This window comes from Culex quinquefasciatus, chromosome 1, assembly GCF_015732765.1.
Source record: "Culex quinquefasciatus strain JHB chromosome 1, VPISU_Cqui_1.0_pri_paternal, whole genome shotgun sequence".
NCBI classification, from domain to species: Eukaryota; Metazoa; Arthropoda; class Insecta; order Diptera; family Culicidae; genus Culex; species Culex quinquefasciatus.
The window spans coordinates 87,362,247-87,376,219 of NC_051861.1; the positions used below are offsets into that span (position 1 = coordinate 87,362,247).

At 35.7% G+C, this 13,973-nt stretch overlaps 1 protein-coding gene across 2 annotated transcripts in view; it reads right to left on the reverse strand.

Moving 5' to 3' along the window:
* LOC6045948 (chaoptin) overlaps positions 1-13,727 on the reverse strand; it is a 202,420-nt gene extending 188,693 nt beyond the window's left edge. The window contains exon 1 of one of the 2 annotated variants that reach the window (XM_038249729.1): positions 13,358-13,727. In XM_038249729.1, coding sequence (XP_038105657.1) covers positions 13,358-13,366 — 9 coding nt within the window. In that variant the 5' untranslated portion in view covers positions 13,367-13,727. The remainder of the gene's footprint in view (positions 1-13,357) is intronic. The other variant, XM_038249730.1, reaches the window with a different exon arrangement.
* Between the last annotated feature and the right edge of the window lie 246 nt (positions 13,728-13,973).

Genomic DNA, 13,973 nt, shown 5'->3' on the forward strand with positions numbered 1-13,973 from the left:
TTTTTTGTAAATGAAAAGGGCCCACAAAGATTGAGCCAAAGCAAAATAAAATACAAAAAAACATTCCCAAAATTCAGGGAGAATTGGTCCAAAAATCACCAAAATAAATCGTCAAAAAATTCTACAAAAAAAGCCAAATTTGCATTGATTTTGCTAAAGTTATCCCTGAAGACGCCTGCTTTGTTTGAAAATTGTAAACTAACCAAAAAAAATGTTGCTAAATTGTGTTTTCAAAATGAATTTTGAAAAAAAAATCGTTATTTTTATTTTAAATTACATGCTGCTGATTTTTAAATATCTTGGATCAAAATTTCTCAACACAGAAATTTGCAGTTTTGCATTGAATTGCAAATCAATCGCTAGAAACATTTTTTGGAAATTTTTGATGCGGATAGAAATCTTGTAAGCAAATCCGGTAACACTGTGTTGTTGAATTCGATAACTTGGAAATGTTTCCAAAATCATCAACATTATTTCGCTTTTCAAAACAATATTGATTGAAAATTAATGTTCAACATCAATGTTATCGAATTTGAAAACATTTCCAATGAAATAGAGAAAAATGTTTACGGTTTGCTTACAGAATTTCTATCCGTGTAAGGTTTGGCCAATGAAAGTTTTTCTCATAATTAGATTTTTTTCTGTAAAAAATAACTTTTGCTTCTATTCTGTATATTTTAAAGGTAGTATGGGTTCAAAAATGATGCAGCTGTGCATCAATTATCAAAAGAATTTTCTAAAATTATACATAGGTTTTGCATAATATCCAATATTTGATAAGTTTTTCAATTGATTTTTTTTTTCATCCTCAAAACCCGTCAATTTCAAAACGAACTCTTCAACGGCAACACGATCGCTATCATCACACGGAAAAGCTCGCGAAGCCCTTCTTTAAGCAGCTCCACTTATCCTTTTTTCACATCATTTTTTTTTCGAAGCCCTTCGAACCGCACATACTGCGAAGGATCCATTTCCTGTGTAGGTACTGTGTGACGGGTTTGCTGGATTTGGTTACGGTGTATCCCGGTCTGTGTCTGGGTCGACCATTGTGTCACCATCCATCCATCCCCGAGCAGAAGAAGAAGCCACTCGGGAGGGAGGAAGGAAGGTAACCCAGGTTGGAAATCCCTTGGTGGAAATCCTTGAGAGGGAAAATTTATCCATTACACAGCATTAAAAAAATGATTTAAAAATATTTTTCATTTTCAGAAAGAAAAAAAAATCAGATAAAAGTGAAACATTTTTTAAATTCAATCTGTAATTCAGGCAGAATAAAAAATATTATTGACTTTTTTTAACTATGACCAGCAAGTAAGTAAAAAATCATGAAGAAAAAGCAACACCAACAAAGGAAAAACCCCATTACGATAATCACGCTAAGACGATCTTCTTATGCTGATACCAATGGGTTTGCGGCTGGGTCTGTGTAGCTTTGTGTGCTGGTACTACACTTGAATTAGGGCAAAATCGCTGAACAAGCCACAATTGCAAGCGCCCTTCTCCCGAATTTCCTTCTCTCCTTCAAACCCACCCACGCAAAATGGGTTTCCAGCACCACACCCCCACAGACCTTCGAAGGGGAAGGTGCACAAACTGCTCTCGTTTCCGGTTTCCTGTAGGAGAACATCCTTTTCCTTTCTGCGAGGAGGAGTTCAACAACCATACGCGGGTAGAGAGCTGATTTATGGCGTCAACTTGAGAGAATTCTTAGTAATTTCTAACCAAGTCTATAACGCTGAAAACAAATTTATGTCATAGTTATTCATGTTTTATAAATTTCAATATTTTTTTTGTTTACTTTAAATTTCCCAGCCCTCAAACCACAAACACTACGATACTGTATTAGTATCGCATCGCGTGTGTCTCTAATTAAGTAACCATAAATGAATACTTTTAATGTGGCCGCGAGACAAGGGCCCTTATTCAGCACTAGAGCAGCCATATAGAAGCCAGTGTGGCATGTGGGTGTGGAAATTGTCGTCGTCTCCCCCTCCTACGGGGCCTTCCTCCTCCTCCTCTGGCCGTGGTGGGGCACATCGCGACGCTACGTGACTCAGATGATGAATACTGATTACATCACACGTACGGCCCCTGCCTGCACACATACGCACACACGAACACGTGGTGCTCAGTGCAGTGGGAATTGTTTTCGCGGCCGTTCAGCTAGAACGAAGTTTGCTATCCCCCAACGCAGCGGGATCTATTTTGGTTCTGTAAACTAGTTGGAGTTTCTTCGAAGGGTGTTAATTTAGGACAAAAATGTCAGCAGTCACCCTCTGTGGGCAACCTCAGACTAGAATAGAGTTACACAATATTGAATTCTTATTCCATGCAGTTGTTATTTAAATTAAAAATTTCTAACCTTTAGAAAATAAAAAATATTTTTTTCAGCCCTTCTTAAATTTCCTAATATTTTATTTTAAAAAACAAAACTACTTACGTTTAGGTCATTTCGCGCCAACTGGCACACCACTCGAAATGCACTTTCTCTGATCAAGCTCAAATTTGGTGCAGCTATTGATACTATCAAAACATGTACATAAGAATCTCGATTTTGAACCAAATTGGACCACCCCTTCTCTTATGGAACCGCCCCAAAGTTTAGCGATTTTCGTATTTTTTGAAAAAAAACTCTTTCTTCAAATTACCATATCTCGGAAACAAAAAATTATAGAGCAAAACACTAGCTCTTGAGTTTTTAAAGGAAATTGCATCGCTTGTTAGGTAGGTAAATTCGGCAACTGCAATCTTAAAAAGACGTTATATCTCAAGAGATTTCAATTCGCCCAACATTTGAAAAATTGATTCTTATGTTAAATCGCCTGGGGAACACAATGGTGAAAATTAATTCAAAATTGAATCGCATGTACATTGAGAAAATAGCTCTTGAGTTTTGCTTTATAATTTTTAGTTTTCGAGATATAGCCATTTAGCCTATAAAGTCAGTGTTGCGATTTTGAGCGCTCATCCGCTCATGAGCGAGCATTTTTCGCTCATTCGTGAGGAGGAGCGTGACGCGAGCTAGCTCACATTTGCTCGTGCTCGTGTTTGCTCATTTATTTTATGAGCGAAAATGCTCATTGCTCGCGCTCGCGCTCATTTTTGCTCATTGAGCAAAATGAGCGGTGTTTTTTTAAACTATTGTGTTTCAAATGTTTATGGGACTTTATAAAAAAAACTCAAGAAATGTTAAGAAGAGGGTTGAACTCGAGATTGGCATATACGGCATAATAGAATAGGCATTGTTTTTGGATTCGTTTGGGTTTTTTGTTTGGAGAAGCTGGACCAGGATGATATTTTTTAAAAAAAAGGACAAAATTTAATGAAATTAAACATGCTGCACTGAAATAAATGGAAAAAAGATCAAAACTTGCTCCTTGTTTTTTTCCAGACGGTGTGTTTGGACTCAAAATGAGCACTACACAGCCTCGAAATTCCATTCAATGGCTCCTCAGATTCACAAAACTCCACCCACTTCCGACGCAATTCTCCGTCACACGGAAAACGAAAAAGGCATCTTTTGGCCGCCCATCGTTTAGTATAAGAACAAAAACGCGCGAAACACTTCATTTTTCAACAAAAAGTTCTGGAGTTTTTTTTTAAAGGTCCAATAAACCAAATTTCCAGTTTTTGCTTTTTGGATGTTTTTGAAACCGCCTTGAGTCAGGGGTAAACACCCAAAAAGCAAAAAGACAATTTGGTTTATTGGACCTTTTCAAAAAGAATCCAGAGTTTAGCACAATATTTGAAAACAAATCACTTCAGCTACACAAAATAAGTCAAAAAGCACCCAAAAAGCAAAAACTGTACTAAAAATCTACCTGTTTTGCTGATGAGCACGAGCTACCTGTTAAGTCCTCATGCTCATAAATGAGCGAGCACGGCTTCTGGCTCGCTCGCTCATTTGCAACCCTGCTATAAAGAGAGGTTTTTTTTTTAAAAAAATCACGAAAATCGCAAAACTTTGGGGCGGTGCCAAAAAAAGGGGTGATTCAATTTGGTTCAAAATCGGGATTCTTACATGTTTTGATAGTATCAATAGCTCCACAAAAATTTGAGCATGATCAGAAAAAAGTCGAAAATGCATATAAGACACTTATGCGATCAGGGGCAGTATATAACATTACAACAACAACATGTTTCAAGAATATTACATACCGTCATCAGTGGTGACGTTGGGTCATAAAAATTTCAGCATTTTTGATGTCTTTCAAAAAACAACGCCAAAAATTACCCATGTAACTAACCGCCGTATTTGGCCGTGAGTAGAATTTTGTTCCACAACCATTCTGGTAGTATCCAATTCGAAGAAATCAATTAAGCTCAGTTTAAATGATGCATCCGGCCAACAAGAAAGGACAAATTCACAATTATTCAAGAGACGCCCACAAACGATGCCGAAGCTGGCAAAAATGCATCGTGAAAGAATGAATAATGAGATTACAATTGATGCGTAATATAGCCTGTTGTAGCATTTTTTACACTGAAGTTGGATGACTCACAACGCGTTGGAAGTAGTTCAAACTAATAATAAATAGATAATAAAAGTTTAAAAAACTATCGTTTTTAAAGAGTTTAGAGCTCTTTGCACAATCTAAATTTTTTGTAACATCACGTGAAATAAATGAATTTTATGAGGTTATAAAAAAAGCGTTGCTAATTTTATTCAAAGATTTTTACAAAAGTTTATTATTATTTAAAAAAAAGTTTTTGTCACTCGAGGAAGAAGGGGCAAAAAATTAAAAAAAAACATTTCAAATTTCAGCTTTTGAAATTATGCAGCAAAATACTTTATACATTATCACATTTATGCTATTTACTACAAAAAATTGCAAAATATCATTTTTTTTGTTGTATAGTTTTATGTCTTTTCCGATCTGTGGTCTTAAAATACGAATTTTGCGAAAATTCTAAAATTGCCTTATTGGATGAAAAATCTAAATAAACGTTATACATTTTATTCAAAAAAATAAAAATATATTTTAAATCCTGTAAAAGGTTCTGTACGGTAGGCATTTTTGGGTACAGTGCCGCCATCTATGAAACAAATGAAGGGTTCACAAAACTGTCGATAGAGGGCCATCGTGCACCAACACTGCGAACCTGGCGGTAAAAAAGAGAAACATGCCGTCAGGTGTTCCATTGAACATTGTTAAGCCGTTAGTACGGGATGACAAAAACATGAAAAAAAAGATTTTCAATGTTCTTAACACCATAAAAAAGATATGCATAGCACAATCGAAGGAAAATTATTGAGAATTCATTTTTAAGCAATGACAAATAAAATTCTTTGAAAATTCTAACATTTTTAAATAATTTAGATTTTTTCTACTGAAATATAGTCGTACAAGTTATTTGAGAAATTTGATATTTAAAAATTAATCACTGATATACAAGTTTTCGTACTTTTTACAACAGTATATTGAAATATTTCTGAAAAAAGCGTTTTACACTCGAAAAAAAAGATTGATTAGATATTTTTAATAGGGGAAATCTACCCTTTCCAATCAAACACCTATCTTCGTCATATGGAGAGTTTGATGCTCGATTAAAGCTCCAAAAATACTATTTGGGCTATAAACTTACCAGCAACAGCACCGCCTCGAGTAAGCACGCAAATGTATGCCACTTACTGGCCAAAAAGATCACATTTAATGCACTTTTGATCATAATTTGTATTTTGCGAGACCACTTCTCATCATTTTGTTGGCACACACAGTGACACACACGAGAATCCCTCAAACGCTTAAGAGCGAGTTTTTCACCAATGTGTAACAGGTCGTATCGAGGTGCTCCGATTTGGATGAAACTTTCAGCGTTTGTTTGTCTATACATGAGATGAACTCATGCCAAATATGAGCCCTCTACGACGAAGGGAAGTGGGGTAAAACGGGCTTTGAAGTTTGAGGTCCAAAAACCTAAAATCTTAAAATTGCTCGCATTTCCGTAAAACTTCATCAATTCCAACTCTCTTGGATGCATTCGAAAGGTCTTTTGAAGCACTTCAAAATGTGCCATAGACATCCAGGATTGGTTCGACTTTTTCTCTTAGCTTTTGGAAATTACTGTCAAAAATTGATTTTTTTAAAACCTTAATATCTTTTTGCAACAGCCTCCAACACCCATACTCCCATAGGTCAAAAGATAGGTAATTACATAGAATATAAGCCTACGGTGTTAACTTTTTGGCCAATCGCAGTTTTTCTCATAGTTTTTCGATTTTTCTAGAACAAACCTTTTACAACGTTAGTTTTTGCCCTGTAGGCCGCCATAGCGGCACTTTTTGGTCTCAATTTTGTCATATTCGGAATCCTCGGACAATTTCACGTAAGTTAGAAGTATTGAAGTTGTAAATTTGATTGGAAAAATTGCCATTTAGAATGAATTAAAATATTTTTTAACAATTTGTTGGATTAGGGGTACACAGGTTTACGCCTACTTGATACAGCATTTGACGTATTGATCACAGGATAAATAAGATCTATTTCTTTTTTCAAAAATGTTTTATTTAATTATTTTTAAAATTATATTTACAATTCCAATACTACTAACTTACGTGAAATTGTCCGAGGATTCCGAATATGACAAAATTGAGACCAAAAAGTGCCGCTATGGAGGCCTACAAGGCAAAAACTAACGTTGTAAAATGTTTGTTCTAGAAAAATCGAAAAACTATGAGAAAAACTGCGATTGGCCAAAAAGTTAACACCGTAGGCTTATAGTCTATGTAATTACCTTTTTTTTGACCTATTGGAGTATGGGTGTTGGAGGCTGTTGCAAAAAGATATTAAGGTTTTAAAAAAATCCATTTTTGACAGTGATTTCCAAAAGCTAAGAGAAAAAGTCGAACCAATCCTGGATGTCTATGGCACATTTTGAAGTGCTTCAAAAGACCTTTCGAATGCATCCAAGAGAGTTGGAATTGATGAAGTTTTACGGAAATGCGAGCAATTTTAAGATTTTTTAGGTTTTTTGGACCTCAAACTTCAAAGCCCGTTTTACCCCACTTCCCTTTGTCGTAGAGGGCTCATATTTGGCATAAGTTCATCTCATGTATAGACAAACAAACGCTGAAAGTTTCATCCAAATCGGAGCACCTCGATACGACCTCTAGAACAAACCGAGCAATATTTACAAATACTGCCTCTTAATGAATATCGCCAAAATTAACTTTTCACTTTCGCTTACTTTTTCACGGCGCTTAAGATATGAAATTGCTTCCAACTACCGGCAACATGTTCTTTTGATCATTAGTAAGGCACTCACTTGAAGAATAATCCCGAAAAATGTAATAAATTAGCAAGCGCCATCAAAAACAAACGCGCCAAGTCGTTTGACGTTTCAATTTTCACTTTGCATTCCACTCGAAGGCTGAAGAAAACCGAGCGAGAGACGAAGGCAAAAAGAACAAAGGCTGGCCGTCAACACCACCAGCAGCACAGCCAGCGATGCCAGGAAACTTTCCTATAAATGCCACTTTTCGTGAGTGTTCGTTTGAACTGTCAGCGCAAATGGCAACACTCGACAGAGTGTTGGAAGAAAAAGAACTAAGCCGATATTAGAAAAATGGGCGTGGCCCAATGCATTCGCCTCGATTAGAATACCCTTGGGAATTTTTTTTGTTAAATGCTTGGTAAAGAAATAGAATAACTTTTAGTGAAAGTAAAAATAAACAGAAATGTTCACAAAAACTTGCTCTACTCGTTGGTGTACTTGGTTTTAGTAAAATTCAAGGGAGACTCTAGATTATCCAGCATCATTCAAACACGACCGCTTATTAGGATTAAAATGGGTAGATTTCCCCTACTCGTTTTTAAAATGTGTTTATTTAACATGTTTCAGTAAAAACATTTAAATTGCTTGTGGGAAATTAAAGCTGTTTATTCGTGACTCATTCACGAAGTTTTAGTAAATTATAAAAACTATTTGAATAAAAATGCTAAGAAAAAACTTTTTACTAAGGCCGCTGCAAATATTTTTTTGAAGTTTATGTTTATGATTTTAAAATTCAAATGAAAGAAGTGCTTTAAAATGCATTTTATACCTGCCCAGATATTTTGCAATCTTTTGTTTTCGAAATATCAACGTATTGGCGAAATATTTTTTGTCCAAAAACAAAACTTTTTGCAGTACTTTACAACGGAATTTCACAAAAAAAATAAAATATTGTTGATCGATCTCATTTATGCTAAATATGATTTTAAACGCAGAAAAATGCAATTCAAATTATTTTCAGTTCATTAGATTTCTTTTTTTATCAGAATTTCAGAAAACAAAAAATTGTTTTGCTCCCTGATTTTTCAGACCGATTTTGAAAAAAATATTTGCAACGGCCTTATGAATTAAACATAAAAATGTCAAATAAGATTTATTTTGAACATTTCTGCTTCTTACAAACGAACTGGTATGCGTTTATTCTTTAAAATGTTGGGCAATACAGTCCCATAATTTTATACTTTTAGTGTAACTATTAAATTGAATATTTTTTTTAAATCGAGCATGATAATTTCAATGCATAATAAACTGTTCAAAAAATAGCAATATTTTTGATGCATAGAAGAATATTACAACGATTTTTTCAATTCCTTTGAAATTGCACATGGAACGATTCTGGAGAAAAAAATTGAAAGAGGCGGTACGACATTGTTTTGGGGACCATCAATAAACCAACGTGGACACTTTAATGAAATCTCAGAAGGGAAACGACATTTGCTTCCCCGTCCGACAGAAGGCCACCGTCTGGGATCGAAACCAGGCCGACTGGGTGAGAGGCAACCACGCTTACCCCTGCACCACGGTTACCGGAACGTTCCTCCAAGTTTGGTCCAAATTGGTGATGGTCGAGCCCAAAAGTGTACCTAGTTGATATATTGTCTTGAAAAATCAATTAAGAATTTCTGAAACGCTTTAGATTCCTTATTATTTTTTTTAAATTTCTGAAAATCAAGAAATATATATTCGCTTAATAATTAAAAACACAATCTCAACTTTCTGTAAAATAAAAAGCTATTCAAGGACACAAGAATGGTAATTGTAAAATTTCCGTTAAATTTTCTAAATGTTTTTATAGCAATCACTATTCTTTGGGTTGAAAAATCTCCGGCCTTATCGTTCTAAATTGATCTAGTCACTGGTGTTTATCTCACTCAAATGATTGCAGTTCTTGATTTATTATAAGCGAATCTCCTGTGTTAGCTCTCTAAGTACATCGAAGATATAAAAATTCTGTAACTAAAGGTAAATTTTGATGAACTTTAAAAAAAATCATAAAGAAACAAAAAGGGCAACAATTTGAAGGGAGAAGTATCCCAATTGGTTAAGCGTAAAGGAAGTTTTTGGCATTTTAGAGAATAAAATAGTACAATTGAGCAACTCTCTACGAAATCGGCCGATTTCGACCATTTTTATTTTTTGTATTTTTTTATTTGACTCAAACATTGTAGGGGCCTTCCCTATGACCAAATAAGCTATTTTGCGTCATTGGTTCACCCATACAAGTCTCCATACAATTTTGGCTGTAAATATTCAAACAGCTGTAACTTTTGAGTGAATTTTCTGATCAATTTGGTGTCTTCGGCAAAGTTGTAGGTATTGTTGAGGACTTTTGAGAAAAAATAAGTACACGGAAAAAAAATTGCATTGATTTTTTTATCAACTTTTTTTTTTCACTAAAACTCAATTTCCCAAAAAAAGTATTTTATGATTTTCGAGATTTTTTGATATGTTTCAGGGGAAAAAAATCCACAACTTTTGAGCCATAGAGAAACATGGTCAAAAAATCTGCCACCGAGTTATGAATTTTTGAAAAAATAGTGATTTTTGGAAAAAAAATTGAAGTTTCATGCAAAAACAAGTTTGACATTACTTTTTAATGTAAAATTGAATTTGCAATCGAAAAGTACTTTACAGATTTTATGATAAAGGGCTCCGTTTTCAAGATATAGCCACCGAAAGTTTGATTTTAGCAAATAGGGGAAATATACCCATTTTAATCACACTAAGCCGTTCGACCAATTCTCATCACTTTTGACGTTTTCCGCTATTAAACAAAAAATTTCAGATGTATCAACAATGATTAGTTGCTTGCTCACTTTTATTTGAGCTATTTATTACTTTGGAGCAGTCAAAAACACTTTATTTAAGCTGTAATTCATGATCAAAGTGCTGATAGGCCGATAATAAAAATAGGCTGAGACAGGGTAAAGTTCCCCTATTTGCAGTTTTTCCATTTTTAAAAATAGTGACCATGATTGACCATTTCTATTTTTATTTTTTTAAAGTTCAGAAAATTTGCTATAAAATTGTCTAAGAGACATTGAAGATTGGACCTCTGGTTGCTGAAAAACAGCGGCTTAAAGAAAAAGAAACACGAAAATTTATGTTTTCTAAGTCTCACCCAATCAGCCCACCATTTTCTAATGACCATATCTCAGCAATTAATGGTCCGATTTTCAATGTTAATATATGAAACATTCGTGAAATTCCGATCTTTTCGAAAAAAATATTTTGAAATTTTTTAAATCAAGACTAGCATTTTAAATGGGCGTACTATTCAATATTTGGCATTTTTAAAATGTTTTTTTCGAAAAGATCGGAAAATTTCACGAATGTTTCATATATTAACATTGAAAATGGGACCATTAATTGCTGAGATATCGTCATTAGAAAATGGTGGGCTGATTGAGTGAGACTTAGAAAACTTAAATTTTCGTGTTTCTTTTTCTTTAAGCCGCTGTTTTTCAGCAACCAGAGGTCCAATCTTCAATGTCTCTTAGACAATTTTATAGCAAATTTTCTGAACTTTTCAAAAAAAATATTTTTAGAAATGGTCACTCATGGTCACTATTTTTAAAAATTGAAAAACTGCAAATATTTCGCTAAAATCAAACTTTCGGTGGCTATATCTTGAAAACGGAGCCCTTTATCAAAAAATCTGTGAAGTACTTTTCGATTGCAAATTCAATTTTGCATTAAAAAGTAATGTCAAACTTGTTTTTGCATAAAACTTCGATTTTTTCCAAAAATCACTACTTTTTCAAAAATTCATAACTCGGCAGCAGATTTTTTGACCATGTTTCTCTATGGCTCAAAAGTTGCAGATTTTTGTCCCCTAAACATATCAAAAAATCTCGAAAATCAAAAAATACTTTTTTTGGGAAATTCAGTTTTAGTGAAAAAAAAAAGTTGATAAAAAAAATCTGCAATTTTTTTTTCGTGTGCCTATTTTTTTCTCAAAAGTCCTCAACAATACCTACAACTTTGCCGAAGACACCAAATTGATCAGAAAATTCACTCAAAAGTTACAGCTGTTTGAATATTTACATACCATTTTTGTATGGACAGCTGCCAAAATTGTATGGAGACTTGTATGGGTGAACCAATGACACAAAATAGCATATTTGGTCATAGGGAAGGCCCCCACAAAGTATGAGCCAAATCAAAAAATACAAATAAAATCCATTTCCGGTTTTGGTAGAGAATTGCTCAATTTTAAACCTTTAATCATCCGATCTTGAGATCTTTGACAACCTTGTGAGTCGCTTCAGGGAACGCAGTTTTATTTATAAAATACTTTTCGTTATTTGCACTTTTTAATACTATTTCCAGATGATAATTTATTCAAATTCAAATTCGCGAAAAAATTGCTCTCAAGAAACGTGCATATGAATGCTTATTATCACCCAATATCTCGATTTAAAAGTTTTAAAATACGAATGACCTGCTATTGCTTGGGTATCATCCATACACTATAATACGTTAATGTAGCTGAGACACGAACCTGATATTCAAAATTTTCACCGATAGAATATTTTTAATTGTACATTAGGGTGCCCAGAAAAAATGACCCCCTGCTCCACAAGCAGAAAACGGTTGTTTGGGGTATTTTAAGCATCTGTGTAAATTTTGAGCGAAATTGAATGAGATTAACCCATTAATACCCGAGCCTAAAAATGGGGAAAAACGATTTTCATACAAAAATGACTTTTTTAAATCGATAATAACTTTTCAGGATCGAGTTTTACAGCTTTGGTGTGCTGTACAAAATTGTAGAGCATTAAATTTTCAATAAGAATCTCACTTGTGTGTGTGTGTGTGCAACCAACCAAACGGGACCACGCGGTCGCTTCTTACAAATTGAGTTGTTTCCATGTATTTTTAGCTTTCATTCTATACATGCAAATAACTCGCATAGGCATTTGGAAGGTGTTAGCTCTGCCGAGCTTCGGTGACCCATTTCTACGCTGGCTAGCCGAGCGCGAGGTACTTCAGCTTTGTCGACAAGCCCCGCCCTGAAGAACGTTTGGACCAATCGGATTCAAACGTTATTTAGAACTTCCGAACCCTTGTCAAATGGACAAGGACCCAGCGCGTATATAGGTGGTAACAGTATTCCTAATTCCAGTCATAGCTCACCAAGTCGCGATGGCCTAGTGGTTAGCATTTTTGCTTACCAATCCAAAGGACGGGGGATCGAACCCCGACTCGAGCGACTTTGATTTTTCGTACATGTTCAGAGTTTCAAGATTTATATTTCCTATACTTTCTCGTTGGGAGCAGATGGGAATCGAACCCAGACCATTCGCTTACAAAGCGAACACCGTAACCAGTCAGCCACGGCCGCTCCCAATTTTCAATAAGAATCTCACTTTTGGGAATATTTGGATGGAAGTAGCGCACCGTGCAGACCATACCGTAAGAAATTTGGGTTTTCCATACATTTTTTCGATTTTTCCCATATTACTTCACCTCGGAGTATCAATGGGTAAATGATGACCGATTTTGTTCATATTTGGCCCAGAGTCCTAAAATAGGTTTTGAAAAAAGTCCCATATTCTGGGCACCCTATTGTACATATTCTTTTTCAGTTAGGTAAAACAAATCATTCTTCGTATAAATCTTCCATGGGCCCTCTTGATGTATAATATTTTGCTTCCTCCATACAATGACCTGTGCCGGTTTCGCGACAGATCTTTTTGCCGAGTATTCCTTGAAACCGAAGGTATTTGGCTAAAACAGTTTGCATAACATGAGACACGTGGTTTAACCACGTTAACACAACAAAAAATAAATCCCATTACGCAATTTTCACCCGATATGTCGCAATGCTTTGCACCAATTCACAGTGCGTGTAGCACTGTACAAATAAAAAGTAACCACAGAACTTGAATGAAAATTAAATTAGCATAACCGCACATAATTTGATTAGTGTTTCCCTTTCTGCCATTTTTTCTTTCATTACTTCCAGAACGATGCCCCGAGTCTGATGAAAAGATTTGGATGTCTGATGTGGCTTATCCGCTTGTCATCGTCCGAAAGTCATCCAAGAAAAAATGAAAATTATGTTGAATGAACTGACCCGAGGCATTTTGAAGGCCGTAGATCTCTCGTCGGTGGAACTCCTCGAAGCTGCAGACCTGCACCAAAAGCAGCTAACCAGCAACTAAGTCCTTGGAGGTCGCTTTTAACACAGATATTCACTTCTTCACTTGGAACTTTGACCAGCAACACACCCTGAGTTAGGAACAGTCCTTCCGTAACACTGATTAAGGATCAACCAGAGAGATCCCACACACAGAAAAAGGACACTCGCGACGGCGACCAACGCAAAACCCCGGAGAGGAACTCCACAACCAAACTACCGGACAACCACTCGGATCGACACTCGGCGAAGCAATAAGCTGGATGTCACGGCACCGGTCACCAAATAAGTTGGGTTCCAGAAACTACCCCCTCAGCGGAACCTCGGGTACTCTACAGCCAAGTCCAGGGCGGCCTTAATCTAATTATCTCCCCTTTTTTCGCGTGCCTCCTCTACCCCAATCCTACGACGACCTACGACGACACTTTCCAGTGTAAACCGTTTCAAAGTGTGAGTAGCGTTGAGTCCAGAAATCGTCAGCCAAACTGTCTTCTTACAAGTGTCCACTTTCCAGGGCCACCGGGAGTTGAGCAGCAGCGTGGTCTCTGGAAGA